This window comes from Octopus bimaculoides, chromosome 18 (assembly GCF_046866305.1).
Source record: "Octopus bimaculoides isolate indiv1 chromosome 18, ASM4686630v1, whole genome shotgun sequence".
Taxonomy (NCBI): Eukaryota; Metazoa; Mollusca; class Cephalopoda; order Octopoda; family Octopodidae; genus Octopus; species Octopus bimaculoides.
In genome coordinates, this window is record NC_142945.1 from 50,021,048 (window position 1) to 50,049,014 (window position 27,967).

At 35.5% G+C, this 27,967-nt stretch overlaps 2 protein-coding genes and 1 long non-coding RNA gene across 7 annotated transcripts in view; 1 reads left to right on the forward strand and 2 right to left on the reverse strand.

The window, feature by feature from the left end:
* Positions 1-827: 827 nt before the first annotated feature.
* Positions 828-11,749, reverse strand: LOC149132077 (uncharacterized). The gene is made up of 5 exons (XR_016245067.1): positions 11,519-11,749; positions 8,508-8,607; positions 2,161-2,254; positions 1,421-1,466; positions 828-924 (listed from the first exon to the last, which is right to left on the reverse strand). It is a non-coding gene; the product is annotated as an uncharacterized LOC149132077 (long non-coding RNA).
* Positions 11,750-16,213: 4,464 nt separating this feature from the next.
* On the reverse strand, positions 16,214-22,076 carry LOC128249896 (uncharacterized). 3 transcript variants are annotated; one of them, XR_016245068.1, is made up of 5 exons: positions 21,836-22,076; positions 20,543-20,638; positions 19,989-20,077; positions 18,688-18,822; positions 16,214-16,465 (listed from the first exon to the last, which is right to left on the reverse strand). XR_016245068.1 is itself a non-coding variant. In XM_089366176.1 (5 exons), exons 1-4 carry the CDS (start codon positions 21,873-21,875, stop codon positions 18,713-18,715), a joined length of 339 nt encoding a protein of 112 aa, XP_089222302.1. In that variant the 5' UTR covers positions 21,876-22,074; the 3' UTR covers positions 16,214-16,465; positions 18,688-18,712. The 3 variants fall into 3 exon arrangements, 2 of the variants coding, with proteins under 2 accessions (XP_089222302.1, XP_089222303.1); XM_089366176.1 differs by having other exon boundaries at positions 20,539-20,638; positions 21,836-22,074; XM_089366177.1 differs by lacking the exon at positions 18,688-18,822 and having other exon boundaries at positions 21,836-22,073.
* Positions 22,077-24,766: 2,690 nt separating this feature from the next.
* LOC128249895 (uncharacterized) overlaps positions 24,767-27,967 on the forward strand; it is a 36,823-nt gene continuing 33,622 nt past the window's right edge. For 2 of the 3 annotated variants that reach the window (XR_016245069.1, XM_052974471.2), the window contains exons 1-3: positions 24,790-24,917; positions 25,768-25,870; positions 27,137-27,225. Coding sequence is in view for 1 of the 3 variants with exons in the window: in XM_052974471.2 (XP_052830431.1) it covers positions 24,830-24,917; positions 25,768-25,870; positions 27,137-27,225 (280 nt within the window). In the remaining 2 variants the exon portion in view is untranslated. Of the gene's footprint in view, positions 24,918-25,767; positions 25,871-27,136; positions 27,226-27,967 lie in introns of all 3 variants that reach the window. The other variant, XM_089366179.1, reaches the window with a different exon arrangement.

Consider the following 27,967-nt stretch of genomic DNA (forward strand, 5'->3'; position numbering starts at 1 on the left):
AGTCAATAGATCTTAAGCCTTGTACTGAGTCTAATGCGCGTTTCGTTACCCACGCTCTCTCTGATGTGGCACTTGACGTGAAGGTTGTCTTGTTAGGATGGCGCATACGCCTCGCTAACCAGCTTGTCGACGACAAGAGCCAACCTTTTGGCTAATACATTGGCCAAAATCTCCAACTCTGCATTAAGCAGTATGATGGGCATGTAACTTTCTAAAACATCCTTGTTTCTGACCTCATAGCCCCTCGACATAGAAATGTAAGAAATGTTCTATTCTGCTGCCAGTGGCAGAAAACGTCTGCTAAGAAGGGCGCAAACAAGTCTGGCATGGATATATACATCTGGAAGCGCAGACCGTCCAAACCCATCCATCTTACTCTCGTGCAGCTCTTCAACACTTCCTGTAAGACTGCTGCTGTTATTGGCCTTTCGCAGTACTCCGCCTTGCAAGTAGAGAGTCGTGGTAGGATATCCAAGTGGATACCGAAGTCTGCCCTGTTATCCGTCCTACCATTCATCCTGAACATTCAACTTACAGTTGGATATTTATTTCTCTCTTTAGATAATTATATAACCTATAATCAATAAACTGAAAGATAATTCCTTTGTGGAATGTTTATCCCCTTTTTTTGTTATTCGGTGTTTGATATTACAGTGCGACCAATCTGGGGCGCAATAATGAAGGCTTTATTAAACAAATCGACCTCAGTACTTAGATTTTAAGACTTGTACTGACTCTATTGTCACTTCAACTATATACTGTACACTCATTTCGTGATATATCTTTTCACTTACAGCTGAAATTGAGATAAAACAAAAGGAAAACAGTTTGCATGTTATATACTTCTTTATATATCTTTAATATTATTTAATAATGAGGAAGTTCACTGCTCAGGTTCAGAATATTCGTCAGATTTAACCGGACCTGTAACGTGACAAAAATGTGTTCAATAGAGTGGTTTTAGCAGAGGTATTTTTTATTCTTTGAAATAAACATGTAATTCTGATATAAGCGTAATATTTAGTGGAAAAAGTATTTTCAACAGATTTCTGGGCGAGTTCTTGTGTTTGAAACCCCACCTCTTGAAAACAGGATTGTTTATGTTTACATCCCCGTATTATTCGCCATTTAAAAACTGGTACCGATAGAATAAATACTGGGGTTGTTTTCTTGTGCAGAACCCTTACAGTGGTACCCCCAACATGACCGCAGTCCTACGAAAGAAACAAGCAAATATGAAAAAGGAAGGAATTAAATTACTAAACAAAATTTGCTGTACAGTTCTTAAATATCACTCGCATCTTATATAGCTTACGTAGTGTATATCGTACCAGGATTATATTGGGACTTGTTCGATGTCATAAACAAATAATAATCAATAGTAAAATAGAGACATTTATATTAAAATTGCTTTAATTACCTAATGTTAAACTGCTTCCATCACCTTAAGTTTTTCAACGGATGTGCTGAAAAGAATATTTGATATATTAGGATTCATATTAATACCCCCAATTACAACATTTGTTTTAGCTCCAACGATACTTTCATCAATTGGATTCAAGTTTATTATACAAATATTTATGTGATAAGTTTTAACTACCTGAAATATAATGAGGAATTAATTCAGAATCGTATCTATTTTATTATCCCGTTTAAATTTTGTTTTTTTACATAATACTGATTAAATCGAGTCATAATCTTGTTTTTCTTATTGAGTATGAAATTATTAAAAATAACAATTCTAAGCAGAATCTCCTATTACTACTATGCTCCTGTTACTACTAAAACATCTATTAGCTAACGTTTGTGTACTGAGTTAGAAACATTTTCTTGTCATGCGCAGTCGATTTAATGGAAGACCAATATTTCAATGACAAATATTGTTTCAGTGTATGGGTCAAAGCTTTTAGGATACGAATTTCAATGTTGAAATACCATGATGCCAGTGGACACTGCACGTGTTACTAGCTGCATTGTTTCGTGGAAGGTTTCTCTTGCAAAAACTAATAACCAGTTAATACAAAAATGTCATGTTATGTATTACAAATATGAATTTAAGTTGAATGAGAAAGGTTAGTACGCTATCATCTCACTGATTAAACTAATGTAAGTATCATTTAGAATGAATTATGCAGAAAAAATGTAAATTAAAATAATTACCACAGGAATGCATTTAGAAGTATACAGGTTGTGGAAATAGAGAGCACATTCTATCCGCACATCTACCAGACAATCATAATAATAAATCCAATGTCTGTAAGATAAATACAACAAAAGGATATTCATTTCGGTTAAAAGGAAATCGTTTATCAAGAATCTTGCACACGAAATACACATACGAAGTTTATCAACATCCATGTCAAGAAATGGTAGAACCTTACTTCTCGGACTACGGGAGCCTACCATTCTTATATCGGTGCTTGGCAGTGCTTACTATTACCTGAATATAAAGCATATACTGATTTACATTGAAACGAATTCTTTTGGAACCCGAACGTTTTCTGTTTTACGTGCAATTTTTTAATGATTGGCTTAATTTGTAGACTTGAACACTTTCTATATTTGTCAGAACACTTTTATTGATTGCATAGCTACTGACATAACAAAAACGACGAGAAACAGGTGGTACATTAGATAAAGTAATTTAGAATAATTTCTAAAGGCTATGATTTTAATAGGTATTAACCATAACTATAATTATCCACTCATAAGTTTTGGTATTTAAATAACTTCGAAATTTCAAAGCCATTCGTATATTTAAACCTTCGATGATCGGAAGAATTTTCGAACCAATGGAACAAATAAATTTACGAACGGTATAGTTAAATCGTTTCAGTGATTTGACTGTGAGTATGCTTGGACAACTGAAAGCCAAATAGAAACTATGCCTTATATTCGCTCGCTGAGTAGATTGGATCAACGGGAAAAAAAAAGTCCTGCTCAAACGCACAACGCTCTGCCGACTATAGCCTTTTGGACCTTACGATTATGAGCCGAGCATATTAACCAGTAAGCCACGCGCCTTTCTGAGTACAAACCATTTCGTAAATAAACATTCCCCAGAAGAATCCGATCATAGAAAAATACTTCAATATAGAGACGATTTAATTGTCCAGCAACACATTTTGCTGTGTTCTGGTACCGTATGGGTATCCCCCGTATGGTGATAATAAATAACGTTATAAATAGTTAATTACAAACATCATAGTTTATCGTAATATTAAAGGTAATAACAAACATTGTGTTTGCTGCCGTGTAAACAGGTTCCAAGTATTAGTGTTCCACCCTATCAAAACATTTCGATTGATCCAAATTGGGGAGGTCACGAACCATGCCAGGTTCCTTACCAACCCACTCTATGATGTCGTGCGTGAGGTGAACTTTGTCAAGGAGAGAACTGTTTGGAGTAGCACATGGCGTCACTAACCAACTTATTGACGACAAATGTCAACGTTTTGGCTAACACTGTATAACCTTATAAGCTACATACAGCAGAGTTATATGCCTAAAATTATCAATTTTGTCTCGCTTATTCGGCTCCTTCCTCAGCATCACAACTACTTCATGGCTTACAGCACTGGGGATCCTCCCATCCTGCTACCAGTTGTGGTAGACGTCAGCCAAGAGTCTACCCAACATGTCTGGCATATGAAAACAAAACTCGAAGGCCAGTACATCCCGCCACGGAGACTTCTCTCTTGCGCAGCCCGTCATCACATCCCATATGTCTTTGGCTGTTATCAGTATTTCGCAGAAAACCGCATCCCTGTCTGAGAGGCGCGCCATGCTACTGAGATACGATCTGAAATCCACAACCGTCCCACAACCACATCGCGCTCCTTACAGTTCGGTGAAATGCCACTGAAATTCCGCACAGTTTTCCTTGGTTATCATGCGCCCGTCACAGTCTCCATAGACTGAATTGTTGCTTTGTGTCTACGTAGTACCTCTACCACCCAGGCCCATTGGCTTTCGTCCCCTCCCGTCTCAGTGAACGTGCGCTAGCTTTGACAACGTAACCGTCGTACTTGGCATTGAAGAACCGATGAAGAATCAATCTCGTAACAAGTATCGCCGGCCGGTATTCCTTTCTTAAGCTTCTCTTCTAACTCCCTAATTAGGTCTCTCTCTGTCCTAGATTCCTCTTGCGCTAACTAAAAAACTTTCTCCTCTACTCTAATAGCCACTTTCAATGCTATCAACCATCCGTTGTTGACTATTGTTCTCGCCAACTCTCTATAGACTAACTTAATAACCCTGCCCTGTCCATGAAAGCTTGGAGCGCCGGGAAAGACCCCTTCAGTTTCCATTATCCGGGGCACTGTCTATGGATCACATGTATGTCATCCGTAAAGATAAAAAAATTATGGTTCGTGTAACCAACTACTGTGAAACGGAGAAAACTTATACTACTTCTTTCTACAAGCCTACAGAATACTCTATCGAGATATCATCTGGAAGACCATAAGCAGTTCGTCCATCTTCGCATTGGCGCAATCAGGAAATCCAGTCAACTAACTGAAAACAACTGAGCTAGACTTTCCCTATCCTGGCGTGAGTCCAAGAGGGCATTCAAATCACACACTAATATCCAAGGAAAAGCTCCAGATGTATGACGATATCTGGATGCCCCACCCCTGTGGGGGTCTAAACATCAGCTATTCTAAAGACAGCACCTTCACTGTTACTCGGGTCCACGACATATATCGTAACCTCCGAGTCGAGGAAGATCATTCGAACTTCGATATCCCGGCCTTTTCTGAACAACAGTGCCAGTGCACCTCTCGTTCTGGGCTGACTAACAGATATGTAGGTCTCACAATCGTCGAAAATGGGTAGAAGATCGGGTGTATCCGAATTTCCGGTCTCACTGGTTGCTATCACATCGAAACCTAGTGATCTGAGGTCATTGAGCAATCTATCTTGCTTGCAGGATGATCTCAGAACGCGAACATTTATGCAGCCCACTCTGACAAACTCTATGACGGCTCGAAAGGGTTAATGAAGCAAAAAGTGTGGTGTTACTTACTTTCTTGATGTTGTTGGCAGCCCGACGATCCGGGATCCAGATCTCCGTCCTCTGGAGAACCGGCTAAATGATTCTTCGTGGCGCGGATATTTGGCCTTCCCACCTCATGCAGGAAATTCCTCTGAATTTCTTTGTATGTTTCGAGGAGTAGGCGAATCAACATTTAATAGTCTGGAGCTCTAGAGCTACTGGTGTTGTAAATTGCTCCCACTCTCTCAATCACCTCGTTTCTAGCTTTGAGAACCAACAAATTTTTGTTGGCTCCCCTTCATAAGCATGTCATTCGGTGTTTCCGTATTGGTGACTGAGCTTGGGGGTTACGTGTGGTGACTACGTGTGGGCGTGAATGCATTGATGGACTTAGTTGGCGTAGTGGTGGTTGTAGGGATGTTGGTGCTTGTATTGTTTCTGTTGAGTCCATGTTCGATGTACTGGGAGTTTCTGGGTTTTGACTAGTTGGTTTAGGTTCCTCTGTTTTCTTTTTCCTATGTCGTTTACGTTTCTTTTTGCCTTGTAAGTTTCTTTCCTGCCTTCACTACGGGATGGTGAGGGTCTAGTCTCTGGAAGATCTGTCTCGAGGTGTTAATGTGTCTGTGCTAGTCTTAACGTTTTTCTGTGAGTGTATGCTTGAGCGAGGTGGGTTAGACAGATATCCTGAGTGGTGTCCTCCATTGAATGGGGTTCTCATGCCTGTACTGTTGCTGGAGATGAGGCTTCCGTTTCATTAAAAGATTTCGGTTGTTGCTGGTGATGCGATATTGGCTGCAGATGTGTCCGCGTACCACACATCGTTTTGGGGCAGAAGGTGTCCAGGTAGTTTGTGGGGCTACAGATGTCGCATCTGAATCACCTGCTTTCCATGACGAGACTCAGTTCCAGTCCGTTCGCAAATGGATCTGGTCCGGGTTCTTCTCGATATCTAGTTTTACATGGATTCATATTTCGAAGTTGATCCCACACCAGTTCTCCTTGCTACTCCATTTAACGTGCAGGCGGAACTTTGGATCCTTCACGGCACAGGTGCAAATCCAGCAGACGTTTATACCCATTGGCACGCCATTTACCCAAATTCTGGTAGTTATCCTTGAGAGCCAGGTGGGATATTGGACTCACTCTTCGGTCCACCGGGCTGAGACTACCTGTCTTCGCGCGAGGTCCGCGATTTTAAAGGGGATCTCAATGCTGACAAACTGCCTCTCTATCTGTATATGCGCCACATCTATGAACATTTTTCTGTGGACTTTCTCAACATGACTGATAGAATCAATTTCAGCCGTCTTACTTCTTCTCTATTGCCTCTATTATTTCGGTACGTGCACTACCTCCTTACCTCATCAAATCTAATGATGTCTTTCACTTTTGAGAGTCCACGGGTTTTTTTGTTATTGAGTGTGATGGCAACCATTTCTCTCGTGGTGTTCGCTACATCAACAAACATATTTGTTTTGTTTTTGTTGTTGTCGTCATCGTTGCTCTTGTCATTGTTGTTACTGCTATGCTATTGTTGATGGTGGTGGAGTTGTGGCCAATTTCCCTGTTGCCACTCTCACCACAATTGCCACCGCTATATCCTTCAGCCTTCAATTCTATCATTATTTTTCCTCTTAACATCCGTAGCATTATTAACGAAAATACTATCGCTGCTACCACTGCCAATCCCATCGCTTTTGCTGATAGCGTATGAGATAGCGTAAAAGAGAGAACAGCATGGGAAAGTGGGCTACAGGCAATATAAGCCCACTACGCATGTAAGACACTAGGAGCTCCAACAAAAATTTTGTGATAAAGAGAAAAAAAGACATAATAATAATAAGAAGAATAGTAGTAGTAGAGGTAATAATAATAATAATAACAATAATATTAATAATTCATTCTTTATTAGACACAATGCTTACATATAACAACATAAAATGACGTGTGACACAACATAAAACACATGGCGAGACAGTGTTTCACAGTATGTAAACATTTCAAGACAAAGAAATAAACAACAAGAATCTCCTAATAGGGGAGGCTCTTTAAAGATCCTCATGGGAAACCCCACAAAAGCTATGGGTACCTCATCAACAGGGTAAGAGCCATTCCCATTTTATTTATTCGGATGTGTACGCTCAGAATTGGTCCTTTCACACTGGCCATTCTTCTAAACTTTACCCACTTTTCAACAACCTTACTAGAAGGCAACACTTCCTTCTCCACCCTCAACTTCCTTTTAAGTGAATCTTGAAAAAGTTGATGAGGGGATTGGCCAAAGAAGAAATAGTCTGACTTTTGCCTTTTCAGACATGTTCACCATACTACATTTTTCGCTACAGCTACCAGAAAAATAAAAACTGACTTCCTTTCCCGGCCAAAGGAAGGCAGCGGGGAAATCCACACTATGGATTCAGCTGACAGCCAGCTCCGTAGCACATGCAGGTGTTCGACATAGGGTGTTCGACATAAACCCGCACGTCAGCAATACTGGCGCAATTAACGAGGGCGTGCAGAGTGGTTTCATCGTTTTGCACGCATCTCAGGCCGGCCCGGCTGTCAGCACTTCAGTGCCTGCAAAATTTTTTCCCGAGCAGGCAGCACTCCTCTTTAGCACTGCCAGGTCAAGGATTTCTGGAAGTTACCGATAGGCCCAGGCCTGAAATTTCTTCGAAGCGGACCGGTTGGTTGATCCTCATCGGCGCCCATATTTTCTCCAAGAACGTCGTCGCATTTCTCCTCTACTATCCCCCTATAAAACGCTTGAGTGGCACTACCAGTTACTGCATTTCCCACCTGGAGGGGACCTGGAGGTGCGAAGCGCCCCTCTTCGGTCTACCGCTAATCCAGCACTGCAGCGCACTCAAAAGGACGAGCTGTGGAAAAGTGAGTCTGACAAACCGTGACCAAACCCACTCACCGTCAAGGAAACGCTGGAGATGCCGCATTCATAGCGCACGTCTGCGCATTAGCCCTCACGGCATGCCCATACCTCCGTTCAGCGGCTATTGACAGTAGATGGAGCACCTGACAAGTAGGTGCTCTTCCAGAGAAAGCAAAAGAATCAGAGCACTAACTCGGTCAACCAGCAAACACTTGTTTCTTCCTGCTTTTGCTGTGCAGGAACAATAGTGGTGGTGAGAATGTTGAAGTCCCCGTCGAACTGGCTGATCAACCTCCTGCTCTCACACACTGGCTCAGTCGCCAGCGTTGTTTTTTTTTTTTTTTTGAATCTTCCAAAATTCTCAGAGGAAAATATTTGGTAAAACGGGGTTACCCGAAAAGGGGGCCTTATTTCAATAAAAAAATATAAAAACTAGCTCTCTATCCGAGCAGACAGCTTGAAACAAAAATTAAACAATAAAAACAAAAGTTCAACAATTTGTGACAACGAAATTTCAAACAACTTTAGGAGCGCCAAAACGTGTAACTCACCGCAAGCAGCAGCAACAACAACAACAACAACAACAACAACAACAATAATAATAATAATAATAATACGTACACGCATTGTGCATTGACTATTGGAGATTTATAGTTAGCTCTCGTTGAATTCGTGCAATAATCAACAGCCAAATCATCACATATGGGTAGCGCAGCAGCACCTAAAAGATTTATTGTTTCATTTACTGATAATTTGTGATACAGGGTGTATAATCGATTTGTTTCATTAAGAAAGAGCTAATACCGAAGTGTTAATGTAGAGCTAAATTCGGATTCCCATTCTCACAGTAGGCAATTATAATATGTGTTTCATGAATGATATCACTGTTGTTCTGATTCCGTTATAACTTCACAGGTGACGATGTCGTACGATTATTTGGTGATTCTTTACGACAAAATATTTGGAAGGTGAACATTTTTATAATTTTGTCATAGTCTTTTATTCTTTTATTTATTTCAGTCATGTGAGTGCAGCCATGCTGGAGCACCGCCTTTAGTCGAACAAATCGAACCCACGACTTATTCTTTGTAAGCTTAGTACTTACCCTATCGGTCTCTTTTGCAGATCCGCGAAGTTATGTGGATGTAAACACAGCAACATCGGTTGTCAAGCGATAGTGGGGGGACAAGCACAAATGCACAAACATACACACACACGCACACACACACGTTTATATTTATACGAGAGGCTTCTTTCAGCATTGGCGTCTGGCGGGCTTTTGACAGGATGGAAGCGGATTGAAGGAACGCTGCTGAGTGTAACTGCGTGTCTATATACACCATGTGTATGAACATGTGGTTATGTGAATGTGTTATTGGTTTCATGTGTAAGTACGAGTATAGTGAGCGTAGTAATTTGAGTGCCTTAGTGTTCGTTGTATACGCATGCATGCTCGAACGTGTCTAAAGTGCATACGTGGTGTAGTGTGTGGAAGTATGTACGCTCTTGCGTTTGTACATAAATACTTGAGTGCATGATTGTCTGGAAAAACGTATGCCTGCTTGTGTTTTGTCTTGTGTGTGCAAGTGAGTACACACACATACATACATACATACATTCATACATACATACATACATACATACACACGCACACGCACACACATATAAATGATTTGTTTTCGGCAGATGAATGCTTAGAGTACATAAACGACTTGAAAACGAATGAGAGTTACTATCCTAAATGGTGCAATATTTCGGGATCCCCTCATTTTCTTCTAAATATTCATGAATATAAAATATGCAGAAGTGAGTTCTATATTATTCTTATGCCATACAGACCAAAATTATTAAATAAATTCACTAATATAATCCTATTTTGCAATCAATTTATTTCGTTCATCTTTGAATATATACGAGAGCATGTATCCCTGCCCCGTAAAATTCTGTTGACTATTCTTTGAGACACTTCTTCACTACAGTTTTCACTTCCTCGTCACTGGAATAATGTTTGCTTCTCAATTCCTCTCTGAAGGCACTAAATCTGGTGAGTGTGGAGGTAGGGACGAGATGTCTCAAAGAACAGTCAACAGAATTTTACGGGGCTGGGATAAATGCTCTCATTCTAAGGCGAAACATTGCTATTGAGAAAATCGTTGAGAAGTAGGGATGTAATCCACTGAAGACCACCTTCATTTTGATATATGATACATACATATACATACACACACACACACACACACACACACACACACACACATATATATATATATATATATATATATATATATATATATATATATATATATATATATATATATATATATATGGGCTTGGTAAAAATAATTAATTGTTAATTGATTTATTAATTAATAAATTGATAATCCTTTACCCTCTTAATTTGTAATAATTATTCACTCCCAGTTAGTATACGCAGATTCTCTGCGATATCACTTGTCGCGCACATGGTAATTTCTTGAGGGAAGGACAGTTAGACTGGCTGACCGAGGTGGATTCGGTTATGCTTTCAGACCTGTGTCGGTGTGGAATATTAATCGTCCATGCTTACACGGTTTGCTAGCATAGTCAAATCATAGTCCAGAAACGCGACTACTGTTAAACGTCGGAATTGGTTAGTTTTTCATTGTTTTTTTCTTCTTGTTTTTGCCTTTGTGAGTTACAAGTGATGCTATCTGTGGGATTCTCAGCTTTTTTAGCTGCTATTTCTGAACTTCGGTATATGGTGAAGCAAATATTTGCTGATCCCTTAATTATATTTATAAATATATATATATATATATACATATATACTTATAATTACCTGCGTTGGTAATTATACCTGTCCTAAACAAGATGGCATTACTTTTTGACTCACCCTTGTACAAAAATAAAATTACATGACTTCGTTCTTAAACTGGGTAGTGATTTCTGAATTCTAGCCACACATTTGATTGTTATAAAATATTATGAACTTTCCTTAGGCTTATTAATGTTTTATTCCGTACACACCCGGTATAAATGTTCCATTTTTTTGTTCTCGTAATAATAAGGATGGATTACCCGAACGGGAACCCTGATGAAGATATATTTTTTGTCCTGATGAAGGGGTCACTGTCGATTTGGTGTTTTAATGTGTAATGGTATGCGGCAGTGGCTCTTGAAACGGCCGTAGACGTGGATTTATTCTTTAATGATTCTGTATTCCTCTTTCTTTTGGACATGCCGATGAATGTTATCCAGGATTCTCTTTCCATTTAACAGTTTAAATATCTTATTTTTCATCGCCTCGCTATATACATTCATAATTTCTTCATATATGCGTTTCTTCTTCATACAGTTTCTTACAGGTTTTCACACATATTTTTTTATATGTGAAAATAAATGGATATTTTTATACCGTCGGTTTTCGGTGCGGTATCATCACATGTATTTATATTCTACGGTGTGAAGATATGGATACGATTTGAAGTTGTTTGACCAATTATGTTGATTAACTTTTAACCGAATATGTTATATATAAATATAACTTCATTTGTATGTAATCATTTAGTATATAAATATAGCTTCTCTATTTACACAGCAGATGTAAATGTTATGAAAACCAGAAAATAAAATATTTCAATATTTCAACTTACCTGCAACGAGGAGACAAAGGAAGAATACAGTTTTCATGGCTTTTCGTTTATGCGTTAAACTAAACGAATGGTGCTACGGCAATCAACAATGTTATATTCTTACATATAATGGCATACAGTGTAACATATGTCAGGCACCAGCAAAACAAAACTAGGCAATTCAATTAAGACTGTCATATTAAATTACAGAGCGACAGTAGTTCGTTCGCCTGAATAATTAACAGCCGAATAACGATCTATACGTGGATACAGAAGTGAAAATTTAACAGTTGAACATTTATTTCTCTTTTTAGAAAATTATATAACTTATAGTCAATAAACTGAAGCATAATTCCTTTGTCCTACTTTTATATTCATTCGGTTTCGCAATTACAGTGCGACCATGCTGGGTCACCATAAAGAAGTCTTTAGTGAAACAAATCGTTGTTAGTACTTATATTTTTAGACTTGTACTGACTCTATTGTCTCTTCATTTATATACTCTACTTCAAATCTCTTGCTGATCAAATGAATCATAGTTTAAATGAAAAATTCAGTCCTTGTTGCAATTATTATTATTATTATTATTATTATTATTATTATTATTATTATTATTATTATTGTTCAGTAGTTTTATTTTTATAACGTGCTTTCACTTCACTGCCGAGCGCAGCTCTGTGCGCCTTGGGTATGTGCTGTGGTTTGCTGTGGTGCTCTTATGTTTACTGTATTGAAAGTGTTTTGCGTAAAATGTGTGCAGTACCCAGTAGTGCAATTTTCTGTATGTTATATATATTTGTAAGTCCTGGTGTTTTTGTTATGTATTTGTCTGAATATTTTTTCATTATACCTAAGGCACCTACTATGATAGGAATTGTTTCTGTTTTTAGATTCCACATTCGAGTTATCTCTATTTCCATGTCTTTGTATTTTGAAAGTTTTTCCATTTCTTTTAGAGAGACGTTGTCATCTGCTGGTATTGATACATCAATTAGAAAGCATTTTTTTTCTTCATGATCTTTGACAACTATATCTGGTCTATTCGCCTTAATTTCTCTATCTGTGTGTATTGGCATATCCCAGAGTATGGTTGCTTTCTCGTTTATTATTATTATTTGAATCTCAAACATACGTGACTACCTCACATATGGTGAACAGGCCTTTCTACTACTTGGGAGATTTGGACGTGAAACGTTACAAAGAAGAGGAGAGAAAACATATATATATATATATACATATACATACATACATAGACATACACACACACATATACATATATATATATATATATATATATATATATATATATATATATATATATATATATATATATATATATATATATATTATCATTATAAATATACAGGGATTAGCAATTGAGTTGCTTCTCCAACATACTGAAAATTTAGAAATAGCAGTCAAAGAACTACTGATTCCAAACTACAAATTTTTCTCTAAAATGGATGGCGATATTTATGGCACACATAGAACAAAAAACCGGAGGGAAAAGCGTAAACAAACCAAGCCTTTAGTTAATTGGATACGAATCGTTTCATGGTTAAGTGAATGGAAATTTCCCTATTCCAATCTTCAGCCTCAATATTCTGATAAATTTGAAAGTGTCTCTAAAAAAATTCACGGTAACTTTTGGCCATGCGACACCAAAAATCAACGATAAGAAAGGCACTTACGAATTCATCGGCTAGCGAGTTCAGGCACCTCACCTCAAAGAAATCTATTCCATGTGCGTCACAAATAGTCCCGTATGAAAAAAAGTCCCGTGTCGAACTGGTTACGGTTTAGCCATCTAACTTAGAGATATCAAATATAAAATATACAAGAATAAGGGCAGAGAATCGTCAATTAATAATAGAATTAATAATTAACAATTCTGCCAAGTAGTTCAGTATGAAAAAAACCTTTATCGGTAAAACTAATAGATTTCTTTGAGGTGAGGTGCCTGAACTCGCTAGCCGATGAATTCGTAAGTGCCTTTCTTATCGTTGATTTTTGGTGTCGCATGGCCAAAAGTTACCGTGAATCTTTTTAGAGACACTTTCAAATTTATCAGAATATTGAGGCTGAAGATTGGAATAGTGAAATTTCCATTCACTTAACCATGAAACGATTCGTATCCAATTAACTAAAGGCTTGGTTTGTTTACGCTTTTCCCTCCGGTTTTTTGTTCTATGAGTGCCATAAATATCGCCATCCATTTTAGAGAAACATTTGTAGTTTGGAATCAGTAGTTCTTTGACTGCTATTTCTAAATTTTCAGTATGTTGGAGAAGCAACTCAATTGCTAATCCCTGTATATTTATAATGATAAATAGTTTTACCGATAAAGGTTTTTTTCATACTGAACTACTTGGCAGAATTGTTAATTATTAATTCTATTATTAATTGACGATTCTCTGCCCTTATTCTTGTATATTTTATATTTGATATCTCTAAGTTAGATGGCTAAACCGTAACCAGTTCGACACGGGACTTTTTTTCATACGGGACTATTTGTGACGCACATGGAATAGATTTCTTTGAGGTGAGGTGCCTGAACTCGCTAGCCGATGAATTCGTAAGTGCCTTTCTTATCGTTGATTTTTGGTGTCGCATGGCCAAAAGTTACCGTAAATTTTTTTAGAGACACTTTCAAATTTATCAGAATATTGAGGCTGAAGATTGGAATAGTGAAATTTCCATTCACTTAACCATGAAACGATTCGTATCCAATTAACTAAAGGCTTGGTTTGTTTACGCTTTTCCCTCCGGTTTTTTGTTCTATGTGTGCCATAAATATCGCCATCCATTTTAGAGAAAAATTTGTAGTTTGGAATCAGTAGTTCTTTGACTGCTATTTCTAAATTTTCAGTATGTTGGAGAAGCAACTCAATTGCTAATCCCTGTATATTTATAATGATAAATAGTTTTACCGATAAAGGTTTTTTTTCATACTGAACTACTTGGCAGAATTGTTAATTATTAATTCTATTATTAATTGACGATTCTCTGCCCTTATTCTTGTATATATATATATATATATATATATGTATATATATCATTACACAGGTATATATATCATTACACAGGTATACAAAAAGAATACACAGACCTAAAAATAGATGCATTTATATATTTTTCTATGTATATATGAGTATATGTGTGTATACACACGAATATATAAATATATATGTATGTATATACAGATATACCGGAGTCTGCATAAGTGTGCATGTGTGTGCATGATTGTGTGTGTTTTTGAACGTGTGTGCATGATTGTGTGTGTTTTTGAATGTGTGTTTATTCATGCAAATTTATATTTAGTCAATTTTGTTTCATATATATACCCGTATGTACTTGTGAGTTGAGAATGCTTACGTAAAGTTGAAATGATTCTTCTAATTTAATCATTACCGACATTATTAATACAGATGCATACAGAGAATATTTCTTCTAGTAATGTATGAAACACAGCAACTGCTGATTTAACGACCACTTATACGTTTTTTTTCGTATACTAAACTAAAAAGTAACAGATGCCAGTAATATCTCAATAAAGCATACATGTTTTGTACTTGTAATGTTCTAATGTATTTTGCTGAAATGCTGCACATATTTACGATGATATTACTGACCATGCGTTCAAAGGTTTCTATATCCTTGCCAATGGGTTTCAAAGAAGCAGTGGTGGTGTGCTTGTTTTTGTTGGTTGATTTCATGCTAACAATATAACAATTTTGAAATCAATGATACATGAAAATAGAATTGTCTTCACGTAATATAAAAGCGCACAATCAAAGCTGTTTTGTATTTAGATAAGCTCGTTATTGTTTCCCGATATTCCAAACATGCTTTCATATATATATATATATATATATATATATATATAATTTCTTAATTTCTGACCTTGGATTTTAAGATATCAGTCAAGGAAAGCTGCTTTTAATAGTCTTTCCTCTACATGAGCAAGTTTGGTGCAATATCTTGTAAACTTGGAATTACACGAAACATAGAAATTGGGAAATTGAAAGAACACTGCGCTTGTGTGAAATTATATTTAAAGTTGGAGCAATGTAAGATATCAACAAGAAGAATAGTTTGAGCTTTCTATAATAAACAGTATTAGTATGAATGTTTGGAATCTGGAAGAACTGCCTACAAAGATAATGTGCCGAGACCCTTTTTTTATTGTGAAATATTTTGTCACGAACCTAAGTAATAGGCATCCGGTATTTTTCTTGTCCCAGTGTTTTAAAATTAAAACCCAAGCTGAACAAAGTTACCCAGAATTTTTTTCTGAGTCTGTTGATTGAATCATAAAGGTTAACCTAATTATAGAGGAGCAGTTCCAGGTTGGTACATGAACAGAGTATTCATCCTTTCACAACCACCGTGTTACACTGTATCGAGTTTAGTCGACATATTTCTAGATCTGTTTGCAATTTCATAGGCACATAAAGCATATTGCAAATCACAGTACAATCTCTGAAATGGTATTCACTTGTGTGTGTTTGTGTGTATATATAAATGGATCAGTTTTGTAAATGATTTTGATCTGGAAATTTTCTACTTATTTGAAGAGATGTATTTATAAAACAAATGTTTTTCAATTATGTCATTGCTTTCTAAAGGAGAGTTTGCATGAAATTTGTGTATAGAATGGAGCATCACTTGATGGTGTCTATTACTGCATTGTAATGAAAACCCCTACACACCAGATGAGTTCAAATGCAATTTTATTTTGTTATTATGTATAGTGATCTCTTAGGAAAAAATAAACTATTTTCCTAATTTGAAATCGTGGTTCTGCTGTGATTAAGAATTCTTGAATTTCTCGTCGATCAGTTGCATGTAACTCAAATTTCCCCCGGTGTTTTCTATTTTATCGCATTACACCAATAACATCAATGTTCTTACATATAATCGTGTATATAGCGGACTGGTGGCAATCGCATGCTGCTTCGACAAACTCTGAAAAAAAAATCAATTGCCAGCAATTTATAAAGACAAAATGGTACAAAATAAAAATATAAAGCTAGCATTCGTTAGAATACATTCAATGTCGTATTATACATTTTTTTTCGGAATATTTTACTAACATTTGCTGGCGCCACAAAGTAAACAGCAGAAATATAACGCCACAGACAGCAGATGAAAATAGAGAAGCAACAGCAGCGACACAGAAAAACAAACAGCAAAGAAAAAAAGCAAAAAAGACACAACGAAAAGAGACCACGAATACGAGTAGAAGGGAAAAAGATGAACGCGTCATTATTTGCGACGAAATAAATAACGTGCGTGGCCAAAATGGCGTCACATATCACAAAACAATTATGACATCTGCAGAAGTTGCAGCAGCCCCAGTAGTAGGATCAACGTCTTAAAATCTTAGTAGTGCATTTTCATAACAAAGATCAATCAGGTTCTCCATGACATTCTCCATTCCTTTCTCTCTCCCCATCTCTTTTTTTCCCGTAACATTCATTAAGCATAGAACTATATTTTCCCAACTTCTCTGGTCACCACTCCCGTTCTCACAGCACATCACTCAGTGAGGTCGACTCTAGAAGTATTCCTTACTACAAAGCAATGAAGACAGAACAAGAGATCAATGTCTGCAACACGCAAGCATAAAAAAAAATGTGATTTTGAAATAATATTATTCGAAGAACCTCATGAAATAGAAGTGAATAGCTACAAAGATGGTGGGATTCAGGAGTCAGATTTCCAACCCTCTGTTCAGAAATCCTTCTAATCCTTCTGTTCAGAAGCCCTTCTAATCAAAAGAAAATAACGAAGAAGTGTACGTAGACTTGACACGAGTATTCACAAATACCCACGAGCAACCTTCATATTCATTGAATCCCTTCCCGTTGATGAAAGTGAATTTGAAGTTCTTACCAAACAACGAAGTACGTGACGTCTCTATAATTATCCATGAGGTTCTTTCGAAATAGAGTTTCTTGTTTAACATCTCATGCAATTTGGTTAAATATACTATAGCCTCACGAAGACCAGTTGCCTCTGCTCTCTGATCTTCATATTCATACATTATCTATCTATCTATCTATCTATCTATCTATCTATCGGCTGTGAGATAACATTTTACTCAAAATACCGGCACTCAGCTTCCGTCAATACATTTTCCCAACTTGTGCGTGAGTTCTTCGCTCTGTCTTCGAATGTCTTAGAACACCCTGATCTTTGCTTTCGGCTTAGACTTAGTGTTATAGTCAGAGCGGTTAGTACCTTTCTCAACCGTTCTCTGCATACAAGAATTTATGGGCTTACAATCCAGGAATTAAGAGACCAAAAGTTAGGGGCTGGTGAAGTTGTAGTAATGATCTCCAATGCCGTTGACTGTTCACTAGTTATCGGGATGTTCCTTAAAAACGGAAAGCCGTCAAATTTAACTCGAACGCTATGTATAAGAAAGCGTGTGCATGTGCGATTGTGTTATAAAGACTGAAAGAGAGACTGGAGCTTAAAGTAACTGATTTAAATCTTAAATATAAGGAAGGTAGAAACTGCTGCAATCGGAAACATTTTAAATTTTAGTTTTCAAAAACAGAATTGTTATTGGTAGGGTGGAGTAGAGAATGAATAGACAGATGGCAGTCTTTGTTAAGGAAACGTTAAGTGTAATATGATGAAAATGTATGCATCTGAAGCTGTCTCTAAAGTTTCATGGGGTTTACGTTTTGTAGAACATTTAGTTTAACATAAGCGATGGGGTGAACACAGAAGAGCGATAATCTAAACAATAGCGTAACAATCCATTATCTATTGGTTCCGGCAGATTCGGATGTGAACGTCTGACCTCTATTTATATTTTTTGTTTCGTCATCGGAGAACTCCTCAGTATTTCATTTGTTCATGACATGCGTCATAACAAATGAATTCACTGGCAATATGTTTGATTGTAAAAATCTATGCTCTTCTTGCTATAATGATAAAATTATCGTTAAAACTTTATTACCGCATTGTTGACACTATGTTGAATTCCCGTGATATTGTTATGTTGCTGTATTAGTCTTATCTCAGTTTTACTGCCTAAAATCTTTATTTAATATGAGTGTATTATTGAAAAGGGAGAGTTAATAAAGTGAATGAGAAAGTATTGTGCAAATGGTAAAATGGCTTTATGTCTATGAAAATTGTCATTTAAAATATAGCCTTATGAGTTGACTTACACCAAATATAAACTTATGGTTTTCATCATACCAAGATGAAGAATAAAGCTACCATAAGCATGCAGAGGGAGAAGTTAATGTTGGGCGACGCGACGCCTTTCCCGAAAGTATGCGGTTTTAATGTAGGGTCATTCCCTGAAATAAATATGAAAGATCGGTAAAAATCTATTGAAACTCTTACTACAGATAGTAGAGATATAGATGCAAATTTTATGCATCGCATACTCGTGAATAAACTAGACACTCGAGTATATTCTTCAGAACTGCTCCAATTAAACTTGTCATATGGATTTTAATTTTCTTGGAGACCATTTTGAAGCTTCAAGAAAATACATAATTTGTCTATTTTAACGCTGGAATAGACATTAGAATTCTATTGGTGCTACCTATATAACTCAATCGTTCTGCCTACAACAATCTATGCCAGCTAGACGTGCAAGAAAACAATAAGGTCGGATAGGAAATTAAATATACTCCACCAAATGTGTCTCAGACAGAACCTGAACTTCAAATGTTTGATTAATATCACAAATGAGGAGATTTCGAGAAGAATAAGGTCACAACCGCTGCAAAGTTTTGTAGCTGAGAGTCGATTCTGCATCGCTGGCGTCATTCTCCCTCTAGTCAATCATTGGAGGTCGAAAACAGCCTGTCACCAGGCGTAAAATAGCTATGCGAAAGATCACTTGCTGAAGGTCATTTCATGATGAATTCGTGACATTTCGTGGAATGAATAATATGGTAATCTAGTATCCGATCGAATCTGGGGGAAGGAGATTTTCGTGAAATGCGCCCAGCGGTACAGGAAAACCTGGAGCTACGAGAAATACAACTATTTAAACAAATCTTGAATTTTCTAAATAGTCAAATTTACATAACGTAAAAGTATTCAAAAATTATTTAACATAATTTATTTTAAAATAACATTAACCCTTTAGCATTTAAACTATCCGCATCTGGCTAAAATATTCTACCTGTTTTATGCGCAAACTGGTCACCTCTGGCCTCTAATACCTACCCACCAACATAATTTTAAAAATAAAGAACCACACCATCAAAATCGCATACCAACGTGATAATGCATGGTTAATTAAAAACAAAGTAAATAAATAAATCAGCTTTACATTTGGCAGTGTATTGCTAACCCAAGCCAAACGTCAAGGATTTCTTTTGAAATATTAAATTAATTTTAATATATGTTCAACGCTTATTAAATTGCGTCCGACAAAATAATTTTACAGAATTCGATAACGCTTTTAATGTAGTGTGTTATTACATAATTTACTACAAGCAAGACTTACAAGCACACGTTTCGTGAAAAACGGTATGGAAGTGGAGACTACACTGCATAAATTTGTTCCGAAAACACATTTCAAATAACTTCGCGCGCCTGAAAAAGAAAATATTTTTTCAGATATATTATTATGGAAAATTGAAATTTCCATAGTTGAAAATAGTTTAAAATATTTATGTTTTGATATCTAAGCAACTTTGTGAGGACAATAACTGACGGCTTTTACAATGATTAGATTTTAGGAGCAAACCTTTAAAATTGTGATGATAATTTGCCCAAAGAAGAAGTAATAAGCATAGCATCTCCAATGTGGTCCTAATTAAAAGGCAGATATTATTCATTTTGATCATCTTTAAGGCCATACCATGGAATATTTTACCTATTCTTTGTCCGATAACATGTTCAGCAGTTCAAATCTGGCGGTTACTTTTAACAACAATTCAAATGTCTAGTACATGCGAAATATTATGAGACAGAAATAGTAGCACTGAATAGCTGATAATATTTATAAATTAGATATGTCAATAACAGAAGCAAAAGTAGAAGCGTCTATGTACTTGCACGAAGAAGGATCATTTTTCTGTTCGGGATATTTTTTAAAGACTTGCGGGCACAGAAGTTTAGCAGTTTCGTAGCAAAATTCTGAGGCTGTTAAACCTGGAATTCGATTAAAACAAAACCGGTTAATTCAATATATATCAAACACAGACTCACACTCATATATATACATACATACATATATATATATATATATATATATATATATATATATATATATATATATATATATATATATATATATATGTATATATGTATGTATATATATATATACTTGTACATCCATATACATGAACATATGTATGTATACACACACACACACACACATACACAGATATATATATACATTGCATTTAACTTATTTCTGTATTTCCATTTCAGTTCGTAATCTTATTTTATTCTATAAGACTGAAAAGTGACTCTTAATAGGACCAAAATTTGCTTCGTAGGCATAACATTTATCGCTACGTACTCTTTTCAAGAGAGCGCTTGTGGATACAAATAACAGACTGTAGGTACAGAGTTAGTACAATGATTTAAGAAATGTACATCAAATCAGTTGACCTGTTAAGAAGATCAATAAGTGTACTCTGTATATATAAAGGAGGATAGAAACATAGACAAAAATTTCTACAGACAATAATCATTGAAAGAGGATGCCAGTAATTGCCAAGCAATAGCTTCTCAAACTTTACTCAACAGATTCTGAATCGAGATGTAGTAGACGTCAACAACAGAGTATGAGATATTAAAGATGACACGGATATCCAAGAATTGATTTTTAAAGAGAAATAACCATAAATCTTAACTAACTTAATTACATTAAAATTTATTTGTAAATATCTTCCGTTAGTTGTATATTTTCATTTCTTATATTTCCTGCGACACAAATCCAATTCTTTAATACGTCGTTTACCAACAACATTTGTGGTATATAGAGTAAAGTAATTGTTATTGGAGTCGAAAATAAGATGAGTCGCGAGTTTTCTTCCTGCATTCAGCACCCTACATTCGATACTTTACTATATAGACAGTAATATATATATATATATATATATATATATATATATATATATATATATATATATATATATATATATATATATATATATATATATTTTATTATATGTATATATATATACATATATATGTGCATGTGTGTGCATGTGCATGTGTATGCCTGTGCATGTATACAAGTGTGCGTGAGAATGTGCGCTTGTCTATATGTGTAAACATGTGCATAGATGTTGAAGGGGATAATAAAAAATAGAGAACACATTTCGTTTAATTACTTACCGATGAATAGCGTACAGATATATATTGAATATTTCATCATTGATGTAAATGGTTTGCTGAATGACTTGTCGTGCAATGGCTACATACTTCTAACTTTTTTGTCCACACAAATATATAGGAAGTAGCAGACGTTTGTTGACACTAAGTAGCATGTACATATATATGCGTCCCAAAATGTTACAGACGATACTGTAACCTATGATTTACTGATCTAACTGTCCTCGGAATATCCTTGCCATGTAAAACCTAAAGGCCTTTTTATGAAGCTTTTATCGCTCCTTAATTACGCATTAAATTCAGGTAACACGTTTGTGCACACAAACACATTCGAGGTTATGCATATATAATTACATACATGCATACATACATACATATATATATATATATATATATATATATATATATATATATATATATATATATATATATATATATATATGTGTGTGTGTGTGTGTGTGTGTGTGCGTGCGTGTGTGTGTGTGTGTGTGTGTGTGTGTGTGTATATATATATATATATATATATATATATATATATATATATGAATATATATATATATATATATATATATATATATATATATATATATATATATGTATTTATATGAATATATATATATATATGAATATATATATATATATATATATATATATATATATATTTATATGAATATATATATATATATATATATATATGTATGTGTGTGTGTGTGTGTGTGTGTATATATGCACTCACACACAGACAGACACACACACACACACACACACACACACACACACACACACACACACTTATATTAGCCTAAGTACCAAGCGTGCTTGATTATGAAAAATGTTAAAGGAAATAAATATATTTATTCTGATAAAAGAGATATTTCCAGAAATATTCTATCAGATGACATGAGTGTAAACAAAGTTATTAAAACGAATTCCGAAATCAATCAAAGCTTAATTTTGTAGAACGTCTCTAAATATACAATGGTTTCAGCGTGTCCTTTAATTGGGGTACGAAGAAAACGAGTGTTTGGACTTCCAACTCGCGAATATCCTACATATAGTTGCCCACGACAGAAAGGGGGAGCAAGGTTAAGTCAAGCAACGTCGAGATATTGTGTTTGAGATTTATTTATGGACATAGCAAGACTTACATTATTTACATTTGACGGATATTTGTACTCATCGTGTTTGTTGTGGTAGCTTTTAATACTTATATTGCTTAGAAAATTATTTTGAATAAGGCATCCAATGAAATAAAACAAACAAGAGTTCCACTGCGACGTTTTGAAGCGATTGAGGGACGACATTCGGCGAAAGTGACCAGATGAGTGGAGTGCGAATAATTGGACTCTTCGCGATGACAATGTTCTCCTCACTTGTGTGTTCTCTACCCAAAACAACAGGCTCTCACTTCCGTTCCAACCCTATTTGCCAGTTGTAACATCTGTAGATTTCTATTTCTTCCCCCAAGAAAACACAGCGCAAAGGTCACCGTTTTAAAACCGTTGTCGAGGTCCAGAGCGAATCATAGAAAGATCTCGACTGGCTTACGATAAACGACTTCCAGACCGAAATTTAAAAGTGGCAGAAACGCTAGGACCGATGTATTGCTGCGCTAGGTGACGATTTTGAAGTATATGATGTTAAAACGTGGGTAAACAAGTTATATATTTTATTAGACATAACTCGTCCGGGAGCCTTTTCATACCATCTTGTATATGAGCAAAACTCTCCTTTCACAAATCTGAAAATAATTTCCAGATAACTTTTTTCTGTGTGTTTAGAACAAAGAAAAAAAAAAATTCGTTTACATCTTGGGAAATAGCAACCGACAATTTTATGGCGTTGTTCATTTGAAAGTTTCGAAAAGATTCCGCATAAATATCTCGAGATTGTTTCTTTCTTTTTGACTGAATCGCAACACGTCATCTCACAAAATACAACCGTTTCTACAAATACCGAAATAGGTTCGAAGTTTTGATGCTTAACTCTCCATATTCACAGGAAAGATAAATGGGATTTCAATGAGCTATAGATTCCTATCAATCCATTGACGCAATTATATACGTCAAATTTTCTCTACAGCAATTAGATTCGTACACAAATGGTCCATTCATAAACAAACATCATTGGATCACATGTTAGCAAGCCTATTACAAGTGACATTTGTAACAATATAAAAAGTGAAATCAGTGCATCAAAGGATTCAACGAATATGCGTTTATACACTTTTATAGATTTATTCTAATGCAAATGCTTCAGCATCATATCTCTCAGGCAAATGCATGTTTTCCCTAATATTAGAAATTGAAAATACATTTACCACTCTTTCCAAGCAACGAAAACCAGATAAGGCAATGTTGTCACAGCAAATCAAAATCCACCGAAACATTAAGTTTATTATTCACAAGAAACTCATGCTAGAGATTACTATGTACCATTCAGTTAGGAAATAAATTAAATTTGATATTCGAAACACGTCATAATTGTTCTATTATTTATTATTCATCTCCTTATGCGTAGAAAGCTTATATAATCAGCTGCAGTCCCATGAATCTTTATGGGTATTGCTGGTCATTCAAGCGCCATGCATGTGAGAAACTGAGTTCAAATTAAGTTTATAAATTCATGTTTTTTTGGCTGAAGAATTATTTGCCCCGGCGCAAAAAATAAAAAGTAGGCAATACGTAAATATTAAGGAATGTACAACAAACAAAATGTTTCGAGAATGTTTTATTATAGTCCATCGTATTGCGATAGCTTTTTATCGCTTTTGTAAAAAGGTAATTTTTTTCCGACGCAAATATTAAATCATTAAAATATTTATTGTTACTTAAAATATTTTAAAGCACATATAAATTATTAAAACATATTTCGATATATTAGATATATCGTTAGACTGTCACTGTAACGAAGCAAATTACATATATTACGAAATATAACTTACGATCGTGAAACGGAAGCACCTGTTACAATAATTGTATTAATTAAAGGAAATGAATGTTTGGAACACAGTATGAGCAAACGTTGTATCTAACACTGATAGCCACGATGAAATGTCGTCTAGGTATATTTCTTCTCATCGCTGGTAAGTAATTACACGATAATGTATTAATTATTCCCGATTGTATCAATTCACTGTATCTACATGATTGATACACTGTTATAGGGATAAGATTTTTAAACCCCAAGTAAGATAAATTTAATCATTGTTTGTTAAGAGTGGGTTTGAATTTCTTAATAAAGTCCTTTTCTTTGCGTTTTCTCTCTTATCCCTATAACTAAAACACAAAAAATATCTCAAATGTCATCATTTCTAAAATAAACTTGGCATCATTTCTAAAAATAGCCAAACACCTACTGCTGCTGTCAAAAGGAATACGTATAAAAGACAAAAAAAAAAGAAAAAAAACAGCCAGTCTGTTTCAGTCTGTTACACTCTGTCAGACGAGGCCTCATGAATGCCAATAGACATGAAAATACGTATTAGCCTTTAGATATTTAATTCTCTATATTGAATACTCAATATTTCATATATTCAATAAGACATTCAATACTTCATTTCATTTTACCATTTATTTTATTTTATATTATGTATTATATATTCCATATTCTATATCCCACATTAATTTTACAAGAATATAAATAAAAAACAGACAGAGTTGGAACTCTTTTAAATAAAATAATATATTCTTCTATACACGATCATACAAAACCCTTTTTTTGCATTTATTTTTATTCACACACACACACACACACACAAACACACACACACACAAACACACACACACACACACACACACGCACACGCACACACACACACACACACACACACACACACATATATATATATATATATATATATATATATATATATATATATATATATACATATCTTGAAGACGCCTGGCTCTTTTATACGAATTTTAATTTTGCAGGTGTTGATGCAGTGACCCAGTTTTGTAGGGACACAGTCAATGATCTTTGCCCTGACATCTTTAGAATATATCCTAAATCTCAACCAGATAGGAACTATTGCAAGTATAAAATCTCTTATAAATTCTCTTTATGATATTTATTGCTTATAATATTTGCATGTTTATTCAAAGAGACGGTGATAAAATCGATATCGCCTTTTATTTTCCAATATTTCTAAGACCGACTTTACAACGCAAATACTTCTGTAGAATGAATTTAATTAAAGAAACCCGCTACATAATTAAAGATATACGATTTCAAACTAAGAAAATGCAGCAGAGAATGATGGAAATAATGGAAATGAAGTACGAAATTATAAAGCAGAGCACAATCATCGGTTGTTAACGAAAAGGGTGGCGTTTTATTGATACTAATAAATATTATTTGCTATTTTATTATCTATGCGCCCTTTTAAAAGCCCAGCCAGGCTCATGGGCACGGCTACCCGGTTTCTATGGCGTGTGTGCCCCCCACCAGCTAGACGGGACGCCAGTCCATCGCAGCTTTACTCAAGAAACAGGAAGAAAGAGTGAGAGAAAGTTGGGGTGAATGAGTACAACAGGGGTCACCACCACCCCTGCCGAAGCCTCGTGGAGCTTTAGTTGTTTTCGTTCAATAAACGCACGCAAAGCCCGATCTGGGAATCGAAACCGCGATCCTCCGACCGCGAGTCCGCTGCCCTAACCACTGGGTGATTGCGCCTCAAATATTGTTTACTATCATAACTGATTTCTGATTAGGTATAATTAGGATTAGACAGGACGTTGACCAAATATAACTATATATGAGTAGACTCAAGGCACAAAACTTAGCAGTTTGTCTTATTGGGCTCACGATCGTAGGATCGCGTGTTCAATTCCCGGCAACTCGATGTGTTTCGATCAAAACGCTGTATTTCACATTTCTCTAGTTCATTCAGCATCTAATTAAATGGGCCAGCCTTGTTACATTTCGTGTAACCCTGAAGCTCCATGAAAACTATGTCAGTTGTACATCAGTCTGTGGTGGACTCAAAAACTTGCACGTTAATTTTACGCGCAAGCTGTTTTACAGGTCGGATTATCTGGAACACTTATCGTCGTAACCGACGGATTTTCAGTTTTAATATGGGCAGATGCTATTCTGTTAATTCCAGAGGAGAATTCCAGTTACACTTCAAAAGGATTTATCCACACATGCACACAATATAAATATTGCCTAATATTCCAAAGTCCTGTTTATTTTACCATCTCCTGTTCTATTAAATTGCAGTGTACAAATAATTTAAAATATTGACAATATCTTTGATTATTGTCTTTTGAAATGACAATCTCACATTTAATTTTTTAGGCGCGTTAAACTAATTGTGAAATGTTATGCAACAATCTTTGAGACGTGTGGGGTTGAATTCAAAATAGAGTATATCGTTAAATGCAATAGTAAGTATATGCTCTTTATGTTTTAGACAGTGGAAGAACGATAAAGTCCTATAGATCTTAAAGAAAATGTAATGTGAGAATCGGCGTCTAAAAATACTAAAGTTGTTGTTTAATAGGAAATTATGAATTATGAATTGTTAATGCAAATGTCACTAAACTGTATGTATATATATGTGTTTATATATATATATATATATATATATATATATATATATATATATATATCTTCTATCTTTTCTCTTGCCAAAGAGAATATTTCTCTGGTGTTCGCTATTTTACCCTCAATCTGGACTAACAACACTCCATGTTTGTTTTCGTTCGGTTTCCTTGTATGCCTCCACTGCCCTGATTTTGTTCCCAACTTTGACCCTCCATAAAACCCAAATTTTAAATTTAATATTCGTGGAAGCAACTGCCTTCAAAGACTCATATTGTCGTTTAATGCTCGAAAGAAAGACTAAATACACAACCGAAAACAAATAAAGGGTCGTTCTTTATGTTACTTGTCCTGTTTTCCATTTGTTCCTCTCGTTGTTTGCGTATTGATCTCATGTGTTTTCGTATTTCATGCTGTTTACTGTTTGTGATGTCCTGTACCCATAGATGCATATAAATAGAAACACACACACACACACACACACACACACACACACACACACACACACACACACACACACACACACACACACACACACACACACACATATATATATATATATATATATATATATATATATATATA